Source organism: Salmo salar, chromosome ssa05 (assembly GCF_905237065.1).
Source record: "Salmo salar chromosome ssa05, Ssal_v3.1, whole genome shotgun sequence".
NCBI lineage: Eukaryota > Metazoa > Chordata > Actinopteri > Salmoniformes > Salmonidae > Salmo > Salmo salar.
Window position 1 is genome coordinate 70593094 of NC_059446.1, and position 22486 is coordinate 70615579.

Below are 22486 nucleotides of genomic sequence, written 5' to 3' on the forward strand. Positions count from 1 at the left end.
TATGCATTTAGATGACTCCAAAATGGCGGCTATCTGTATTGCGTAGTGTATTTTTCTGAGCACAGTACTCAGATTATTGCAAATTGTGCTTTCCCAGTAAAGTTATTTTGAAATCTGTCAAGGAGATGTTAATCTATAATTCTTTGAATAACAGTTTAATATTTTATCAACGTTTATGACGAGTATTTTTGTAAATTGTAGTACTGATTCATCGGGAGTTTTGGGGGAAATACATTTTCTGAACGTCACGCGCCGATGTAAATGCTGTTTTTGGATATAAATATGAACTTGATAGAACAAAAAATCCATGTAGTGTCTAACATAATGTCCTAGGAGTGTCATCTGATGAAGATTGTCAAAGGTTAGTGCATAATTTTAGCTGGTTTTCTGCTTTTGGTGATGCCTGTCCTTGCATTGAAAATGGCTGTGCGTAATTTTTTGTCTATGTACTGTCCTAACATAATCTAACTTTATGCTTTCGCCGTAAAGCCTTTTTGTAATCGGACAACGTGATTGGATTAACCTCTATGGGACCGGCGGGACGAATTCGTCCCACCTACGTAACATCCACTGCCAGCCTGTGGCGCGATTTTCAAAATCTTCAAAATCCTATTACTTCAATTTCTCAAACATATGACTATTTTACAGCCATTTAAAGATAAGACTCTCGTTAATCTAACCACACTGTCCGATTTCAAAAAGGCTTTACAACGAAAGCAAAACATTAGATTATGTCAGCAGAGTACCAAGCCAGAAATAATCAGACACCCATTTTTCAAGCCAGCATATAATGTCACCAAAACCCAGAAGACAGCTAAATGCAGCACTCACCTTTGATGATCTTCATCAGATGACAACCCTAGGACATTATGTTATACAATACATGCATGTTTTGTTCAATCAAGTTCATATTTATATCAAAAACCAGCTTTTTACATTAGCATGTGACGTTCAGAACTAGCATACCCCCGCAAACTTACGGGGAATTCGCTAACATTTTACTAAATTACTCACGATAAACGTTCACAAAAAGCATAACAATTATTTTAAGAATTATAGATACAGACCTCCTCTATGCACTCGATATGTCCGATTTTAAAATAGCTTTTGGTGAAAGCACATTTTGCAATATTCTAAGTATATAGCCCAGGCATCACGGGCTCGCTTATTTAGACACCCGGCAAGTTTAGCACTCACCATAATCATATTTACTATTATAAAAATGTCATTACCTTTTGTTGTCTTCGTCAGAATGCACACCCAGGACGTCTACTTCAATAACAAATGTTGGTTTGGTCCAAAATAATCCATCGTTATATCCGAATAAGCGGCGTTTTTGTTCGTATGCGTTCCAGACACTATCCGAAATAGTAAAGAAGTGTCGCGCTTGGCGCAATTCCTGACAATAAAATTCAAAGTATTCAATTGCCGTACGTCGAAGCATGTCAACCGCTGTTTAAAATCAATTTTTACGTCATTTTTCTCGTAGAAAAGCGGTAAAATTCCGACAGGGAATCTCCTTTTCGGCAAACAGAGGAAAAAATCCCAAAGGCGGGGCGGTCGGGGTCACGCGCATAAGCTAGTGTCTCTTGATGGGCCACTTGAGAAAGGCGATAATGTGTTTCAGCCTGGGGCTGGAATGACGACATTCTCTTTTTTCCCGGGCTATGAGAGCCTATGGACGACGTGGGAAGTGTCACGTTAGAGCAGAGATCCTTAGTAAATGATAGAGATGGCAAAGAAGTTCCAGAAATGGTCAGACAGGCCACTTCCTGTAAAGGAATCTCTCAGGTTTTGACCTGCCATTTGAGTTCTGTTATACTCACAGACACCATTCAAACAGTTTTAGAAAATTTAGGGTGTTTTCTATCCATATGTAATAAGTATATGCATATTCTAGTTACTGAGTAGGAGTGGTAACCAGATTAAATCGGGTATGTTTTTTATCCAGCCGTGTCAATGCTGCCCCCTAGCCCTAACAGGTTAAGGAGATGTTTATCTTTCAAATGGTGTAAAATAGTTGATTGTTTGAGAAATTGAAATTATTAGATTTTTGCTATCTTGTCAAGCAATCCCGTTACCGGGATGAGAACGGGAAGGGGTCCCATAGAGGTTAAACTGCTCCGGCTATTACCTGGTTCTGCTCTCCCGCTTCTGACTTTACTGCCACCAGTTACGCACCCCTTCACAGAATTCCACACCACACCATGGAGTCAGCGGGAGCAGGTCCCCCGGTTATAGGAGTCGAGGAGCACGTCAGAGAACACGCGGCGATGCTACAACATCTCGGCGGTGCGATGGACCGCGTCGTCCAGACCATGGACCGCTGGGAGAGACAGGGAGTCCCTCCAGAGCCTCCACCAGCACAACAGGGGTTCCCACTACTCGTCCCTTCTGTACCCGGTCCCAGTGGGATGCGTCTCGCCCTTCCCGGGGAGTATGATGGGACGGCGGCACGGTGCCAGTGGTTCCTGCTACAGCTGGACCTATACCTGGGCACCGTTTACCCGGCTACCTCGGGAAGGGAGAGGGTGTCCGCCCTCGTCTCGTGCCTCTCAGGGAGAGCTCTGGAGTGGGGAGAAGTAGAGGAGAGAGGAGAGAAGGAGAAAAGGAGAGAACGCCGTGTGGGGAGAAGGAGATGTGCGTTGGACGACTTCACAGAGTTCACCCGCCGCTTCCGGGCAGTCTTCGGGTGAACGTCTTTTCCACCTGACGCAGGGGACGAGGAGTGCTCAGGAGTTCGGCCTGGAATTTCGGACCCTGGCCGCAGGTGCGGGATGGAGCGTCAGGGCCCTTATCGACCACTACCATTGTAGCCTGCGCGAGGATGTCCGTCGGTAGTTGGCCTGCAGGGATACCACCCTCACCTTCAATCAGCTGGCAGACCTGTCCATTCGGTTGGATAACCTGCTGGTCACCTGCGGAAGTCCAGAGAGGGCTCTGTTGATTCCCTCTCCCAGCACCACCGCTTCGGTGCCTATGGAGCTGGGAGGTGCTGCGCTCAGGAAGGCCGGAGGAGAGGCTTTCACATGTACCATCTGTGGCCGCAGAGGTCACACTGCTGGTCGGTGCCAGGTTGGTTCCTCTAGGGGTCGAACTAGCAGGCACGGCACTCTGGCGTCGCCCCAGGTGAGCATGCACCACTCTCATCCAGAGCCCTCTGTTGTACACCTGTTTGTGCCTGTTAACTTTCCTGAGTTTTCCCCGCATTCCAAGCATAAGGCGCTCGTCGATTCAGGCGCGGCTGGGAATTCTATCGACAGAGCATTCACCCATAGGTTAGGGATCCCTATTGTTCCAGTGGTTAGGCCTTTCCCAGTTCACGCTCTGGACAGTCGACCATTAGGGTCCGGGGTAATTAGGAAAGCTACCATCCCCCTGGGCATGGTGACGCAGGGGGGGTCACGAGGAGAGAATCAGTCTCTTCCTCATTGACTATCCTGCGTTTCCCGTGGTACTAGGCCTTCCCTGGTTAGCTCGTTATGACCCCACCATTTCATGGCAACAGAGGGCTCTCACGGGGTGGTCGCGAGAGTGCTCAGGGATGCGTTTAGGGGTTTCCGTTGGTGCTACTACGGTGGAAAGTCCAGACCAGGTCTCCACCATGCGCATTCCCCCCGAATATGTCGATTTGGCTCTCGCCTTCTCCAAAAAGAAGGCGACTCAATTACCACCCCATCGACGGGGGGATTGTTCGATGAATCTCCTGGTAGACGCTGCACTTCCCAGGAGTCACGGGCGGAGACGGCGGCTATGGAAACATATGTCACCGAATCCCTGCGTCAGGGGTCCTCCACTTCACCCGCCTCCTCAAGTTTATTTTTTGTGAAGAAGAAGGAGGGAAGTCTGCGCCCGTGTATTGACTACCGAGGCCTAAATCAGATCACAGTGAGGTACAGTTACCATGGCGATTGAGTCAATGCACGGGGCGCGCTTCTTCACCAAACTAGATCTCAGGAGCGCTTACAACCTGATATGCATCAGGGAGGGAGACGAGTGGAAGACGGCATTCAGTACGAACTCAGGACATTATGAGTACCTCATCATGCCATACGGGTTGATGAATGCTACATCAGTCTTCCAAGCCTTTGTGGATGAGATTTTCAGGGACCTGCACGGGCAGGGTGTAGTGGTGTACATTGATGACATTCTGATATACTCCGCTACACGCGCCGAGCATGTGTCCCTGGTGCGCAGAGTGCTTGGTCGACTGTTGAAGCATGACCTGTACGTCAAAGCTGAGAAATGCCTATTCTTCCAACAGTCCATCTCCTTCCTAGGGTACCGCATTTCCACCTCAGGGGTAGAGATGGAGAGTGACTGCATTACAGCCGTGTGTAATTGGCCGACTCCCACCACGGTAAAGGAGGTTCAGCGGTTTCTAGGGTTTGCCAACGACTACCTGAGGTTTATCCGGGGTTTTGGTCAGGTAGCGGCTCCCATTACCTCACTGCTGAAGGGGGGACCGGTGTGTTTGCAGTGGTTGGCTGAGGCGGACAGGGCTTTTGGTCACCTGAAGGCTCTGTTTACCTCGGCTCCCGTGCTGGCCCATCCGGATCCCGCTTTGGCATTCATAGTGGAGGTGGACGCGTCCGAGGCTGGGATAGGAGCTGTGCTCTCTCAGCGCTCGGGTACGCCACCGAAGCTCCGCCCCTGTGCCTTCTTCTTGAGGAAGCTCAGCCCGGCGGAGCGAAACTATGACTTAGGGGACCAGGAGCTGTTGGCTGTCGTCAAGGCTCTGAAGGCATGGAGACATTAGCTTGAGGGGGCTAAACACCCTTTTCTCATCTGGACTGACCACCGCAATCTGGAGTACATCCGGGCAGCAAGGAGACTGAACCCTCGCCAGGCAAGGTGGGCCATGTTTTTCACCTGTTTTGTTTTCACACTTTCTTACAGACCAGGTTCCCAGAACGTGAAGGCAGACACACTGTCCCGGCTGTATGACACAGAGGAGCGGCCCATGGATCCCACTCCCATACTCCTGGCCTCCTGCCTGGTGGCACCAGTAGTGTGGGAGCTGGACGCGGACATTGAGCAGGCGTTACGTGGCGTACCCGAGCGCTGAGAGAGCCCGACTCCTATCCCAGCCTCGGAAGCTTCCACCTCCAGTGTCCCGCTGGGCATCTGTACATTCCGTCTGCTGTCCGTGATCGGCTGATCTATTTGGCCCACACGTCACCTTCCTCTGGTCATCCAGGCATCGGTCGGACGGTGCGCTGTCTGAGTGGGAAGTACTGGTGGCCCACTTTGGCCAAGGACGTGAGGGTTTATGTTTCCTCTTGCTCGGTGTGCGCTCAGTGTAAGGCTCCTAGGCACCTGCCCAGAGGTAAGTTACACCCCTTACCCATTCCACAACGGCCATGGTCGCACCTGTCGATCGATTTCCTGACCGATCTCCCCCATCACAGGGAAACACCACGATCCAGGTTATTGTGGATCGTTTCTCTAAGACCTGCCGTCTCCTTCCTCTGCCCAGTCTCCCTACGGCTCTACAGACTGCGGAGGCCTTGTTTACGCACGTCTTCCGGCACTACGGGGTGCCTGAGGATATAGTGTCTGATCGGAGTTCCCAGTTCACTTCGAGGGTCTGGAGGGCGTTCATGGAACGTCTGGGGGTCTCGATCAGCCTTTCCTCTGGTTTTCACCTGAGAGTAATGGGCAGGTGGAGAGGGTTAGCCAGGATGTGGGCAGGTTTCTGAGGTCTTATTGCCAGGACCGGCTGGGGGAGTGGGTGGCCCAGAACTCGCTCCGCCACTCCGCCACTCCTCCACTAACCTCTCCCCTTTCCAGTGCGTACTGGGGTATCAGCCAGTTCTGGCTCCTTGGCATCAGAGTCAGACCGAGGCTCCTGTGGTGGATGACTGGTTCCGGCGTGCGGAGGAGACATGTGTCGGGGGGGTACTGTCATGACTTCCACCGAAGTCGGTTCCTCTCCTTGTTCGGGCGGCGTTCAGCGGTCGGCGTCACCGGTCTTCTAGCCATCGTCGATCCACTTTTCATTTTCCATTTGTTTGGTCTTGTTTTCCTCCACACCTGGTTCTCATTTCCCTCATTTCCCTCATTAAGTGTTGTGTATTTAACCCTCTGTTCCCCCCATGTCTTTGTGTGGAATTGTTTGTTGTAAGTGCTTGTGCACATGTTTACTGGTGCGCATCGGGTTTTCTACCCATGTGGGTTATTTTTTTATGCCGTTGGTTTTTAAATTAAACTGCTACCTAGTTCTGCTCTACTGCGTCTGATTTCACTGCCACCAGTTACGCACCCCTTTACAAAACCGAAGAGAAATTTGGTTGAGGCATCCATTTCAGAGATTACCTGAAACGTACTTCTCACTAATGCCCCCTGTGCTCTGATACCCAGCAGGTCTGCAAATGCGGCTTTTTTTCTCTTGAGGGCCTGAGTAGTGCCTCGATTTCCTGTGGTCTCAACCAACGTCAGGAGTTCCATTATTTCAGACTAGGGCGTTCATTGATCTGGTGATGTCTCTGGTGACATTCATCGTGTACTGATTACAGAATTGTTGAATCTGGATTTTCCTTATATCCCACCACTGTTGAAGGGATACAAAACTGGCCTTTAGAGACCTCCACCTCTCCCAGAAAAAACATTTCCTGAAGTGAGCATCACTCAGTAAATTTATATTAAAATGCCAGTATGCACTTTTGGGTTTTACAGAACATCACCTCTGTTATAACCTCTTACATCTAGACGTTCCGCTAGCGGAACACCTGCTCCAATATCCAATGATAGGCGTGGCGCGAATTACAAATTCCTCTAAAATACAAAAACTTCAATTTCTCAAACATATGACTATATTACACCATTTTAAAGACAAGACTCTCCTTTATCTAACCACATTGTCCGATTTCAAAAAGGCTTTACAACGAAAGCAAAACATTAGATTATGTCAGGAGAGTACCCAGCCAGAAATAATCACACACCCATTTTTCAAGCTAGCATATATGTCACAAAAACCAAAAACCACAGCTAAATGCAGCACTACCCTTTGATGATCTTCATCAGATGACACTCCTAGGACATTATGTTATACAATACATGCATGTTTGTTCAATCAAGTTCATATTTATATCAAAAACCAGCTTTTTACATTAGCATGTTTTGTTCAGAACTAGCATACCCACCGAAAACTTCCGGTGAATTTACTAAATTACTCACGATAAACGTTGACAAAAAACATAACAATTATTTTAAGAATTATAGATACAGAACTCCTTTATGCAATAGCGGTGTCCGATTTTAAAATAGCTTTTCGGTGAAAGCACATTTTGCAATATTCTGAGTATATAGCCCGGCCATCACGGCTAGCTATTTTGACACCCACCAAGTTTGGCACTTACCAAACTCAGATTTACTATAAGAAAAATTGGATTACCTTTGCTGTTCTTCGTCAGAATGCACTCCCAGGACTTCTACTTCAACAACCAATGTTGTTTTGGTTCCAAATAATCCATAGTTATATCCAAATAGCTCCGTTTTATTCGTGCGTTCAAGTCACTATCCGAAGGGTGACGCACCGGCTCGTTTCGTGACAAAAAAATTCAAAATATTCCATTACTGTACTTCGAAGCATGTCAAACGCAATTTTTATGCGATTTTTCTCGTAAAATAGCGATAATATTCCAACCGGGAGACATTGTATCCGTTCAAACACTGAAAGTAAAACATGGAGTCGTCACATGCACGCGCGCACCAGTGTCATTGTCCTCAGACGGACCACTCACCAAAACCCCTGCTGTTTTTCGCCCAGAGACTGCAGAGCTATCATTCAACGTTCTGGCACCTTCCTAGAGCCAATGAAAGCCTTAGAAAATCTCACGTTACAGCAGAGATCCTGTATTTTCGATAAAGAGGCTATAGAAGGACAAGAAATGGTCAGACAGGGCACTTCCCATATAGAATCTTCTCAGGTTTTGGCCTGCCATTTGAGTTCTGTTATACTCACAGACACCATTCAAACAGTTTTAGAAACTTTAGGGTGTTTTCTAACCAAATCTACTAATAATAATTATATGCATATTATAGTTTCTGGGCAGGAGTAATAACCAGATTAAATCGGGTACGTTTTTTATCCGGCCGTGAAAATACTGCCCCCTATCCCTAACAGGTTTTAAGAATAAATTCTTATTTACAATGACAGACTACCAGAGAACAGTGGGTTAACTGCTGTCGTGACGTTGTATTAGTTAATGTGACGACTGTTGCTCATCGAATGATTAACGGTTTATAATTGCGTGATTAAATTAATTAAGCAATGAATCAAGCAATTATTAACTCATCAACCTGGGGCACCATGGGAACAGTATTTTGATTGAGTTTCTATTTCCCAAATTAACTCAAAGGATATCAGAATATCGATTTTACAACAGTCGCTAAATTAATCAATTTCCTCTACAGTCTCATTCTGAACGTCGCATAATCCGGGAATCTGCACGGACCCGGGCTTCACCAATGAGTTTACCACACCAATCTTAGTTGATTATTTATTTACTAGCAAGCTAAAATGATGATAAAAATACACATACACAAAACACAGTCTAGATATTGATTAGGACTTAGTATAACGGGCCAACACACTATGGCGCGTGTTACCCAAAATGGGGATTTAAAAGAGAGAGAAATCAAGAAAGTACACGAGAGAAATATACATTTGGGTTCATTTGTCAGCCATGCTTATTTAAACCTAGCCTTGCCCCGAACTGCCGCTCTTATGGGTCAAAATATAATGATGTAATTACGTGTTGGAGGTCTCAGGTGGGAAGCTCCGCGTGTGTCGTTTAGGCTTCTCAATGACGCACTTCTCCGGCGCAACTCTCTGGTTGTCCTCACGATGTCAGTGTCCTTCTTGGCTAAGTGGTCTGATCCCTCGCCCTTGATCTGAAAGGGGTCTTCTGAGGACAGACAGCTCTGTAGCTCAGAGCTCACTGCTTCGGACTCGATTGGTGTATATACCAAGATTCAATGGAGAATGTGGTTCGGCTTGAATTCACCCGCTTAGACACAGCTACTCGTCCGTAGCTCGTGTAGAAAAGGATTTCTTTGTCTTCAACCTTGTGTTTCGTTTTGGGGTTCGTTGACTTTGTTGGACCTTAGCTGCAGCTTGGGGTCACTTAGTCTCCTATGTTAATTCTTCACTCTCCTGTCTTATAGTCTCGGGTCAGAAGTGGGCGTAACCGCCTTTAGGGCAATTCTCTGGGCGGACCAAGAAAAGGGGCAAGGCCTAGATTTTGACTAAAATCCTATTTTAGACACTACCTTCACATCTCATCTTTACCAAAACATTCTCTTTGATTTGGATATTTTCCACACAACGTACAATGTATAAACATCAGGCATATACTGGGAAAAATGTTAAAGGTACAATGTTTTCATAATAACGTCATCTCTTAACCTTTAATAACAATTCAAAAGTTACATACCTTTTCATATTCCACCTCTCGTCATGACCACCATTGTGGCTGACGGAAACCATTGTTCCAAAGTCCCTTTATTGCATGTTTAAGGTTCTGAGGCCAGAATTCCATTGTGAGGACAAAGGAATTTCTCTGTGGCCTAAGGTTTATTATGGCGTGAGGGGTCATAAAACCCCCACATCTTCAGACCCCTAGATCTCTCCTCCTCTGTTGGGGTTTTGGGAGATAATCTGTAGGGTGGTGGTCTCCTGTACCCTGACCTGATCAGGACAGTCATGACACTGCCTTGTTTAGGGGCAGAACGACAGATTTTTATCTTGTCAGCTCAATGATTTGATCCAGCAACCTTTTGGTTACCGGACCAACGCTCTAACCACTAGGCTACCTTCTTACCCCTTCTTGCTCCCCACACAGCCTGGGATCAAACTCAGATCTGTAGTGACGCCTCTAGCGCTGCAATGCAAGGGCTTAGACTGCTGCGCCACTCGGGAGGCCCCATGTGGCTTACATTTTGCCCAATATGTTGTACAATGATCACACAAATTGTGCGTGTGCGTGTGTGTGTGTGTGTGTGTGTGAGAGACCCCTTACCTGTCAGTGTCAGTACCAACACAGTGTAGAAAGTCTTCAAATAGAATGCCATAGTATTCCCCCTCAAGTCTTCTACCATTCTCTGTGGCCACCCAAAATATGTGGACACCTTTATACCTTCTTTAGTACAGGAAGTGTATGTTGACGTACTCTAATCTCCCGAAATTCAATATCTGAGTCAGAAAATTATGATTTTGTGATGGAAATTTTCTCTGTGTGTATCCAGATCATATGTTTAGCATAATGCTGTTTGGTAATAACCTGTCTTGGTTGGGTTCATACAATTGACGACTGACTACAGAAAGGAGTAAACCATAATATCACTGATAAGCAATTTGGCAGTACGCCCAGAACATTGCTCTGGGAACTAGAAGGAGTGATACAATATCTCAGTTTCAAGGTAAGCAGCCTGGTGTGGTATCAGTCAGTCAAATGCAGGAACCAACCATGGTTATGACATGTTTGTGTAGCAGTATAAAGGGACTGAAGGAGAATGCCCCTTTTCAGAGTTTCATCAGGTTTGTATTCAGAGTTTGTGAACCTCTCTGGCCGTGATAATGAAGATTGCTTCATTTACTTTGAATTTGAGTCCTTAGTGGCGTCACATAACAAGATGTTTTATCTTCTTGACGTGACCCATCAGTGAAGGTCTGAGAAGGAACACCGGTGGCGCAGTCTTCAGAAGGCGTAAGAGGGAAATTCCCGTCTCACAAAAGAGGACGAGGACCCACCTGTAACAGACCTCCACTGTGGGACGCGTCAGGGAGGAAACACAACATCCACGAAACCTAGAAGGGAAACTCAACTGATTTCAGTAAGTCAATTTGAAATGAAGTAATGGTTTAGAAAGGATCCAAGTTCTGTGTGAACTAGGCAATGGTTCAGTATGAACCTTGTTAATGTCACGTCTACTCCCGCTCTATACGCTACTCGTGTTTCTTGTATTTTTATATGTTCCGTTTATTTTTAAACTCAACACCTGCACTTGCTTTTCCGACTCCCAGCATGTTCGTTACAGTTAACGATATGTAGGGATTCTGTGTGAATACCTAAGAAGGTTCTGTGTGAACTGAATGAATGTTCTGTGTGGACTTCGATTCATAACGTTATTTAGGGGTTCTATCCAACACTGCCGGCCATCTGATTGACAGGACCATAAAATTTTTGGAGTAAGAACATGATAATTGGTACCTCTCAGGCTGTGCTGATCGTTGCTGGTGGTGTGGATGTGAATACCTAAGAAAGTTCTGTGTGGACTTTGATAATGATATGTAGGAATTCTGTGTAATGTGAGTGAAAATATGAATGGAGAGATTACTATTACCGAATATGTTGTATGAGAAGAACACTAATGTGAAGGAGGAAATTGTGAGGAATGTACAGTTCATTCGGAAAGTAGTCAGACCCCTTGACCTTTTCCATATTTTGTTACTTTACAGTATTATTCTAAAATGTATAAAAAATGGAAAATATTACAGCCTTGAGTCTTCTTGGGTATGACGCTACAAGTTTGGCACACCTCTATGATTGTGGACTACAGGAAAAGGAGGACCGAGCACGCCCCCATTCTCATCGACGGGGCTGTAGTAGAGCAGGTTGAGAGCTTCAAGTTTCTTGGTGTCCACATCAACAACAAACTCGAATGGTCCAAACACACCAAGACAGTCGTGAAGAGGGCACGACAAAGGCTATTCCCCCTCAGGAAACTAAAAAGATTTGGCAAGGGTCCTGAGATCCTCAAAAGGTTCTACAGCTGCAACATCGAGAGCATCCTGACTGGTTGCATCACTGCCTGGTACAGCAATTGCTCGGCCTCTGACCGCAAGGCACTACAGAGGGTAGTGCGTACGGCCCAGTACATCACTGGGGCTAAGCTGCCTGCCATCCAGGACCTCTACACCAGGCGGTGTCAGAGGAAGGACCTAAAAATAGTCAAAAACCCCAGCCACCCCAGTCATAGGCTGTTCTCTCTACTACCGCATGGCAAGCGGTACCGGAGTGCCAAGTCTAGGACAAAAAGGCTTCTCAACAGTTTTTACCCCCAAGCCATAAGACTCCTGAACAGGTAATCAAATGGCTACCCGGACTATTTGCATTGTGTGCCCCCCAACCCCTCTTTTTACACTGCTGCTACTCTCTGTTTATCATATATGCATAGTCACTTTAACTATACATTCATTTACATGCTACCTCAATTGTGCCGACCAACCAGTGCTCCCGCACATTGGCTAACCGGGCTATCTGCATTGTGTCCCGCCACCCGCCACCCACCACCCTCCAACCCCTCTTTTACGCTACTGCATAGTCACTTTAACCATATCTACATGTACATACTACCTCAATCAGCCTGACTAACCGGTGTCTGTATGTAGCCTCGCTACTTTTATAACCTCGCTACTGTATATAGCCTGTCTTTTTACTGTTGTTTTATTTCTTTACTTACCTATTGTTCACCTAATACCTTTTTTGCACTATTGGTTAGAGCCTGTAAGTAAGCATTTCACTGTAAGGTCTACACCTCTTGTATTCGGCGCACGTGACAAATAAACTTTGATTTGATTTGATTTGGGGAGTTTCTCCCATTCTTCTCTGCAGATCCTCTCAAGCTCTGTCAGGTTGGATGGGGGATATTGCTGCTCAGCTATTTTCAGGTCTCTCCAGAGATGTTTGATCAGGTTCAAGTCCGGGCTCTGGCTGGGCCACTCAAGGACATTCAGAGGCTTGTCCCGAAGCCACTCCTGCATTGTCTTTGCTGTGTGCTTAGGGTCGTTGTCCTGTTAGAAGGTGGATCTTCACCCCAGTCTAAGGTCCTGAGCATTCTGGAGCAGGTTTTCATCAAGGATCTCTCTGTACTTTGCTCCGTTCATCTTTCCCTCGATCCTGACTAGTCTCCCAGTCCCTGCCGTTGAAAAACATTCCCACAACATGATGCTTCCACCACCATGCTTCACTGTTGGGATGGTGCCAGGTTTCCTCCAGATGTGATGCTTGGCAATCAGGCAAAAGAGTTCAATCTTGGTTTCATCAGACCAGAGAATCTTGTTTCTCATGGTCTGAGAGTCTTTAGGTACCTTTTGGCAAACTCCAAGCGAGCTGTGCATTTTACTGAGGGGTGGCATCCATCTGGCCACTCTACCAAAAAGGCCAGAGATGGTTGTCCTTCTGGAAGGTTCTCCCATCTCCACAGAGGAATTCTAGAGCTCTGTCAGAGTGACCATCGGATTCTTGGTCACTTCCCTGACCAAGGCCCTTCTCCCCCAATTGCTCAGTTTGGCCGGACTGTCAGCTCTAGGAAGAGTCTTGGTGGTTCCAAACTTCTTCCATTTAAGAATGATGGAGGCCACTGTGTTCTTGGGGACCTTCAATGCTGCAGAAATGTTTTGGTACCCTTCCCCAGATCTGTGCCTCGACACAATCCTGTCTCGGAGTTCTACGGACAATTCCTTCTACCTCATGGCTTGGATTTTGACATGCACTGTCAACTGTGAGACTTTATAAAGACAGGTGTGTGCCTTTCCAAATCATGTCCAATCAATTGAATGTACCACAGGTGGACTCCAAGTTGTAGAAACATCAAGGATGATCAATGGAAACAAGGATGCACCTGAGCTCAATTTTGAGTCTCATAGCAAAGGGTCTGAAGAGTTATGTAAATAAGGTTTTTCTGTTTTTTTTTTTTTTATAAATTTGAAACAATTTTAAAAACCTGTTTTCACTTTGTCATTATGGGGTATTGTGTGTAGATTCCTAAGGATTTTTTGTTAGTTAATCGAAGATCTGAGGCTCTGTCAGATTTACAAACCTCCTTTGAGAAGGACTGGACTCCCATGTTCGTTGCACTGAACTTGCTCAACTTGCACAGGTTTTTTGAAGATGCCCGGCCACAGCTGCAACACCACGGTACAGGAGAGGAAAGTAAAGTTGGTCAGATCGTCAAAAGTGTCAGCTGCAAAACTAAAAGACATGAATGTCGGTGGGTTAGAGCGATTGGAGGGAGCTGAGGCCACAATAAGGCAAGATGCTGAGGCCATGGGGTATCTGTGCATTTAGTTTGAGGTTGCGAAGATTGGTCAGATTCACAAAATGACAGTTGGTACATTTAGAGGAGAAGCTATCCTGATTCCCTTGTAGATCAAGCACTTCAAGTGAGGCATGGGACGGCTTAAACTTGGCATGTCAATGTGTTTGAGATTGTTTTCATCTAGGTAAAATGTGGCCAGGATATCAAGCCCCACAAAGGCTGATTCTTCAAAATGAGTATGTTTTTTCCCTCCAAATTTCACAATGTGAAGGTATTGGAGTGAATGGAAAGTCTTGTTGAAAATTACAGCTGTCTGATTATTTCCAGGCTCTGCATATCTTCAAAGCTGTCATTGTATAGATCTGTCAATGTCCAGATGCGGTGTGACAAGACTCGTCAGCCTTATGATCAAGATAGGTGATTATGTTAATGTTGAGGTGTAGGATGTTCAAATTTGGTGTGTGGTGGAAAGCAAAAGAGTTGACTTTGAGTATGCGATTGTAACGGTAGCTCAGATCTGTCAGATTCGGGGACATTAGGGAGGTGAGGTGGCTTTTCTCTGCAGTGAAGTTCTTGATTTGATCCTGTACTTTGAGAAAGTGGAGGCAGCTGACCTTCCTCAACTGGTTGAAGAAAATGTCCAATAAACCCCAGTTTGGTGGACAGCGGGAAAGTGTGTTCTTCCACAATGACGTTATCCCATTGCTTCCCAGACACAGCTTTTTAACAAATTTGACCTTTGTACCCAAAAGGTGGCATAACTCCATGAGCAGATTCAGTCTTCAACCCCATACCAGAGAAGTCTATGTTCCCAGCTCTAACATTGCTGACATTCAAAAGCTCTGGCACTGTAACATTGGTTGAACGCAAACACATGTAGTTTAGTTTCTGTAAGTTCCGACCTTGGAAAGCCCTTGAAGGAGAGATTATTATATGGCTGAGGAAGCCCCAATTACATGCTAAAATGACCAGTTTGTTTTTACAGAGATAGAGGGTGGTGAGGGACTCCGGTAGGTGGTTAGAATGCTGGTTGGACATTAGATAATTATTTCACAGGTCTAATTTAGTTAGATTCGGTAAGTGAGTCACAGATTCTACCAACGCAGAGAAATTGTTCAGGTAGTTCTGCCATAATATGCGGGCATCCAAATTGGAAAGCCAGAAGAAAATACCTGGAGGGAGCCATATCAATGAGTTATTAGTTAGTGACAGGTTGACAAGGTTATTGAGGCCTTGAAACACAGAGGTGCTGAGATTTGATACACTATATGACCAAAAATACATGACACCTGCTCGTCGAATATCTCATTCCAAAATCATGGGCATTAATATGGAGTTGGTCCCCCCTTTGCTGCTATAATAGCCTCCACCCTTCTGGGAAAGCTTTCCACTAGATGTTGTAACATTGCTGAGGGGATTTGCTTCCATTCAGCTACAAGAGCATTAGTGAGGTCGGGCACTGATGTTGGGCAATTAGGCCTGGCTCACAGTCGGCGTTCCACTTCATCCCAAAGGTGTTCGATGGTGTTGAGGGCTCTGTGCAGGTCAGTCAAGTTCTTCCACACCGATCTCAACAAAACATATCTGTATGGACCTTTCCTGCACTGGAACTAAGGGGCCTAGCCAGAACCATGTAAAACAGCCCCGGACCTTTATTCCTCCTCCACCAAACTTTACAGTTGGCACTATGCATTCGGGCAGGCAGTGTTCTCCTGGCATCCGACAAATCCAGATTTGTCCACTGGACTTCCAGATTGTGAAGTGTGATTCAGAGAACGCGTTTCCACTGCTCCAGAGTCCAATGGTGACGAGCTTTACACCACCTCAAGCGACGTTTGGCATTGCGCATTGTGACCTGAGGCTTGAAGATGCTGACAAACAGTTATTGTGCTGACGTAGCTTCCAGGGGCAGTTTGGAACTCGGTAGTAAGTGTTGCAACCGAGGACAGACTTTTTTTACGCGCTACGGTGATGTTCTGTGAGCTTGATAAAGAAGAATCTGGTCCAGTAGGAGTGAGTCTTTTTGAGAAAGTGTTTTGGCGGATCCATTTGTGGTTTCAGGGTAGGTTGGAAAGGAGTTGGGTGCAGTTGAATCAGTGAAGGTAACCTGTAGTGGACTTGTGATATTTGTTTGTTTTTCTTCTGACCTGAGGGAGCGGGAGCTCCATGTAACGCAACTTGGGTCAAGATCTGTCTCTTGCTTTGTGCTTACGAATAGGGCACCATTGAAAGGAGTGATTTCTGGGGTAGTGTTAAGTGTGCAGGTGGAGCAATTGAAGTTGAAGATTCCTGGTATTTGTGATGCCCGCCGTTTGGTGCGACTCAGACTCGATGGTGAGAGTGGTGAAACAAAGGAGTCACTGTAGGTCCTTTCGAGTTTTGAGTCTGAGTTTTTACCTGACAATGTCATGTTAGGATATATCCATTATCCTGTTAGAGCTTTTGTTGTTTCAGGTGCAACGTTTATGGTCATGTTGCAGCAGTGTCTAGGAGGGAAATGTCAATATGTGGGAAGGGTTGCTGGAGGGCATGGGACAGAGTATTGTGTAGTTTCAGTGGATACAATTGTGTGTGTCAATTGTAGGGGTGCCAATGTTGCTGGGGATCGGTAGTGTCCAGTGCGAGAGAGGCAGGTGGAGGTGGCCAGAGTCAGAGTACCACAGAAGGTTTCATATGCTGAGGCAGTGAAGAAATACAATGTGGACAGATGGAGCTTACATGGATGTTCGTGTAGTAAGTAGGTCTACTGTCGGGGCACGTGCTTCTGATGTTCCTGGCATGGTTTAGAGGCCTGTTCAGAAATATTGAGCACATGAATGTGCGGTTTCAAGGGACACTTTGATAATGAATAAAGTCGACTTCATAGCTTTGGGGTATGGGGGTTTGGGAGGGTTTTTTGGGGAAGGGGGAGTGTGTGGTAGAAGTTAGTATGGATTTGTTAGTTTTTTTATTTTATTTTCATGGTAGTACAGAATTGGGCAGAACATGGTTGAATGTACTTTCTATGCACTTTAAATGTTTGTTTGCGGACCGCCATGATATTATAGAAGAAGGTGTGGTGAGATACTGTAACTTTATCCGGGGAATACGAAGATTCGAGCAGCACTTATTTCAAAGAGCGCTCCGTAAACCACTTCACAGTTTGAACATGGTTGTCCATAGTTTGTAATCATACTTTCTAACCATACTTTCTAGTCTGAGAGGTTTGATATAATAAGCGAGTCAGATAGACCCTAAGAAGGCAGAAGCTACTGTTTACAAACTGTATGAATAAAAAACTATGGTTCAATGGTTAAACAGCCTTTATTTTTTTTTAAACATACATGTAAATGCCAATAATTAATACCTATCATTCTTAAATAATATATATTTATATACACACATCACATTGAATATTCAACTCCCCTTCAAAAAAGTTCATTGAGGATGGATTCACAGATTATCTATTAGCTGCTCGGTATTCCTCTGTTCTGGGCTGTTGGCAGGTGTTTGGAGTTAGGGTAAAGCCGTTAGTACAGAACCGTAGAATAGCATCTGTTTTATCTGCTCCTCCGAAGTCATTCAGAGTCCCTAATGCATCATGTACCCCTGTTTGTTGGCTGTCCTCTGTAAACACAAAAATAGCTTTTAAAATAGGGTGCCCACTTTTTGATTTTAATGTATAAATATTAGAATGGATTTTATTTTTGGACTTACGTCGAAAATAGTGTGATGGTGAAGGGCTACATAAAGGACCTGGCGCATTTTGCTTCTGAGAATCCTCGTCGAACGCTGTCGGTTCCCAATCAATTATGCCCAGGTAGCCTCTGGGTATCATACAGACGTTAGATAATATTAACAGGTATTTATACCAAATATATACAGTTTAACTTATAAGAATACGTGCATTTGACATATTACCTAAAAATCATTGTCCATCCGTTTTAGAATATCAATATCAAATTTTAATATCCAATTCCCTGAAAAATACCTCTCCAAATCGAATATATTATTTTCACTAACTCACCTTCAGAAAGCTCCATTATGACGGTTTCACAGCTGATCTTTTAGCTGTTCGGGGCTGATAACTCTTCGGGGACTATTGGCCTTGTGTCTGGAGTTGCGCTTTAGCCGGTCGTACAGAATAGCATATGTCGTGTCTCTAAGGAGAAATATTCTGTACTGAGTTTACAGAGCGGGGGCGCCATTTCTTTTCCCGGGCGACATCCTGTATGAAAAAAGGGTCATATAAAGTACCCACGAATGTCTAGAGACCCCAAAAAAACACAGGCTGGTGTCTCGACATATTCTGTCTGCCTGTATTTCCTTTTGATTTCCTAGCACAGCTTGGGGGTGTCCGTTGTAAATGTATATCCCGGGGTGGGGGACCGTTAGTATATGCGCTGATTAGAAATAACATATGTTTTAAACCGTAGGAGGTTGTCTAGACAAGATATATTCTGCCTGGGCTGTTTGACTTTTTAGCCCCCACATCCTTGGGGGTGAGATAAATATGCATTTGAAAGGCCTGTGTGGTAATAAAATCGAAAGTGCCAAGCCCAATTGAAGAGACGCACACAATCCTAAACAACATCCCCCCCCCCCCCCCGCGCAAGCACACACCCCCCGCGCACGCACACGTCTTTCCGGAATCCATTTTTCTCCGGGCCATGCATGTGTATAGCTCAAAAATGCAGTCCCTTCGTTAAAGGGGAGATACAGCTTTAAAACAATTTTATTTCATTCATAATATTTAGTACAGACCTTTTAAAAAAAGCTTGTAATCACTTAAACATTTTTACGGTGCAATATTGAAACATGCAATAATGTTTTTTATGTATAAACAATGTTTATACAGCAGGTCAGCCACCATTACCGGGCACAGTACTACACTTTTTAATAACCTTTAATGTTTCTAACATGTTGTTGTAGGAAAGACTATTCGTATAAAATAATACATTGCATTTCTCCGCGACAGACCGGGGCGAGAGAGAAATGACAGATTCCCGTTCGTTAAGGGGTGAGATATAGCATTAATACCCTTTATTTAATTCTAAATCTTTAGTACAGACCTTTTAAAAACATTTTTTTTACTGTTCCTTTCTTACAGATAAAGGGCCCCGGTTATAGGGTTGTCCCTGACATCCTGCCGTTTCCAATTCCACCCCGTCTTCATGACAGGCTCTCTTGCTCGCAGGATATCCCACACAAGCCCCAGATCCGTAAGTTTTCCAGGCACAATGTAGTTCACATCCTGACAGGCTTTAGAAAATACATACGAACTAATAGATTTTTGTAGCATCTCTACTATATCTGTCTTGTTACTGGGGCCTTTTTTTAAGTCAATAAACATGTATGTAGAGTGTACACTTTTGTTTCACAGTAGATTTGTTTAAGACCACCAAGAAACACCTGATTTATCCCACAGCATGAATTAATAGGCTGGGTAGAAAAGGATTCTGTTTAAGTCATAAGTAAAGGCCTTTCAAAAAGAGGCTGGCATGATTGACTGTGACAGCCCCCACCCTGGAGAGCAGCTCTCCTTTGATCCCTTACCTAGGAAAATCACCTGTTTGGGTATCGTTATGTATATATGCATTTTCAAACACCCCTGCAAAGACACACACACACACACACACACACACACACACACACACACACACACACACACTCCTGCTTCATAGACAACAACCCTAAGAGCAATAAAATAGGTGGGGTGTGGGGCCATTCTCTTTGAAATGTTCAAACACAACCCCCCCAGTTCAACGAGGTCCCTACACATCAATCATCATGACAACTTCAAAGGAATAGATGCAATATAGATATAAAATAACACACACTCTAACACGTGACAGAACAGGATGCAACTATATGGCCCTAACCACGTGACACCTTCCCGCCAGGATGTCCTGACCGGATGCCCTTATTTGGGCATGTACGCGCCATCTGGACATAGGGTCCTAAATCACGATTTTGACCGAGGCCGTCTACTATATTCTCTTTAATTACATTAGAGTTGATCATACACTACTCATTGTCCAGATTTAAACCCTAATGGCTACACAGACCCATGGTCCCAAGCCTGCTCCTGGGCCAAAAAGCACTTTCAGTATCAATCATTGAACATGCTTTTAAATCAAGTGGTATGAATGAAACTGCCCACCAAGTTGATGTTTTTCCTCTGCCTCCACCAGGTTGTGGTGCTGTGGGTGGACACCAATAATCATGGTCACACTGCAGAACAGATCTGTGGAGGCATCATGGCCATAGTCCAACTCATCAAGGACAAGCTGACTTTGCAGAGGACACACTGATAAATATCTGTGACACTGTGATTCTGTAGCCGCTGATGTTGTGACTTCCTACAAGCCTCTCGGGCTGGTGTTTACTCAACACTCGTTTCTGTGGGACTAATATATAAGTGCCTTCTCAGAGAAGCTTGTTAGACATTTCTCTTGACTTCTTTTCTGGAGATTTTCTCCTTGAATTCTTGTAATAAACTGAAATGATTTAGATTAATATGATTGACTGTTCTCCCTTTTGCTCACATGTAAAATCCCCTTTACTACCTTTAACCTTTTTGATAACCCAAACTTAAATTATGAACTGCATACTTTTATGGACTCCATTATCATTGCTAACCATATTGTCACGTTTGTCCTTTCTAGCATGGCCATCTAGTGACTATAATGCACAGGAAGTTGGTGGGACCTTAATTGGGGAGAAGGGGCTTGTGGTAATGGCTGGAGCTGAATCAGTGGAATGCTATCACACACATGGTTTTCAGGTGTTTGATGCCATTCCATTTGCTCCATTCCGGACGTTATTGTGAGCTCTTCTCTCCTCAGCAGCCTCCTGTGCTATAATGTATGTTTGCAACCACAGGGAGTGCTGGCCAGGGGTAAGATGCCCAACTCCCTGCGGGAGAGGAACGCCCAGGTCAATAAGCTGGTTCAGGAGGCTGTGTCCTCTCTCCCCCACACCTCCCTCCTCAACGTGGTCCCCGGCTTTGTGCACTCGGACGGCAGCATCTCCCACAAGGAGCTGTATGACTACCTCCACCTCACCCCTCAGGGCTACCAGGCTGTGTGCCAGCTGCTACACGCCCAACTCAAGGGCCTGCTGAAAACTGAAGGCCAAAGACCAACTGATGGCCAATGACCCACTCACTACATCAGAGGTAAAAACCCTGGTCCTGGAGAGCCACAAGAGTACAGCCTTTTAGCACATTCACTACTTTAAGAATACTTTTTAGTATTTTAGTACAGCCTTTTGTTCCAACCCATGATTCAAATAATGATCTAGTCCTTGATTAGTTGAATCACGTTGAATGTTTTGAATGCTGGCCTGGAAGAAAAGCCCGCACTAAAAAGGCTGTCCAGAACCAGGGTTGGTAACCACTGCACTACTCCATTCTATGGGACCGTAATGTATGCGGAGGCAGGTACCCTAGTCGTTAGACCATTGGGCCAGTAACCGAAAGGTTGCTGGATCAAATCCCCGAGCTGACAAGGTAAAAATCTATCTAAAAATAAAATGTAAACATTTTAACTTACCAACAAAATGGCAGAGTAGAGGAGCGCTAAGCACTAATAGGATCAAACATCTGTGTTGCTAGTCAGATTTGACCTCTTATCACCAACTGAGATTTGATTGAGCTGATTTGAGAGATTATCCTTCTCTTTAGTTTCATGCTGTATGGTGGATATGATGAACAATATGCCAGGATCTCTCTCCTCTGGCTGATAGATACATTATAAGAGCTTCCCCACAGAAAGGTTAGGAGAATCTGAAAAGCTACCATACTAAAGGTTTGTTTTGTTTCCTCTGTCAAATAACAGCATTTCCTGTCTTTTCTCTTCACTTTGAAAACATATACAGTCCTATTGATCTGATTGGTTACTAATAATATCATTTAAAGTTCCTTTAATGGTGTCATATAGGTTTAGACACATAGACCATTTACGGTGACGATAAAACAAGGCGTCATTTGGCTCCACTGTTAAAGCATGACTTGTTTCCTCTATCTGTTTACCACCGTTGCTTGTTGTTACATGTGAAGATTCTCTGAATATGTTGTATTTTGGCTGTACCAATATGGAGAATGAAGTGGAAGGTTTTGGCGTATTTCAAATGCAAAGTAGGGCAGAGACTGGTGGGTATTTGGCTTGGATATGATATGATACTGTAGTCAGTGTGTATGCATGTGTTGTAGCTAGCTTATTATTTTCTTGCACTCTTTATTCAAAGCCAGTCACCCCATGAGACCCAAGACTCCTTATAAAAGGCTACTTTGACTGTTTGTATATACTGCTTATGTAGGTCTGCCAGACTCTATACTTGACAATGGTTGTGTTGTTTACTTGGATTGTAGAAAAGAGGAATGTGTGATGTCAAAATGCTATGCATTAAAAACCAATGAAAGCTTAAGCTTATGGACATTGCTTCTTTGTTTGCAGCT

At 44.9% G+C, this 22486-nt stretch overlaps 2 protein-coding genes across 2 annotated transcripts in view; one reads left to right on the forward strand and one right to left on the reverse strand.

The window, feature by feature from the left end:
• LOC106605563 (hemicentin-2) overlaps positions 1 to 22486 on the reverse strand; it is a 262034-nt gene that overhangs the window by 147855 nt on the left and 91693 nt on the right. The window lies entirely within an intron of this gene.
• On the forward strand, positions 20175 to 21186 carry LOC106605552 (platelet-activating factor acetylhydrolase IB subunit alpha1-like). The gene is made up of 2 exons (XM_045719388.1): positions 20175 to 20314; positions 20901 to 21186. Exons 1-2 carry the CDS (start codon positions 20175 to 20177, stop codon positions 21184 to 21186), a joined length of 426 nt encoding a protein of 141 aa, XP_045575344.1.

Excerpts from the sequence above, each read along its gene's own strand:
- LOC106605552 (XM_045719388.1), top strand. The coding sequence starts at position 20,175 with ATGAAACTGCCCACCAAGTTGATGTTTTTCCTCTGCCTCCACCAGGTT. Across the intron at positions 20,315-20,900 it reads GTCCAACTCATCAAGGACAA|GCAACCACAGGGAGTGCTGG; the intron begins GCTGACTTTGCA and ends TAATGTATGTTT.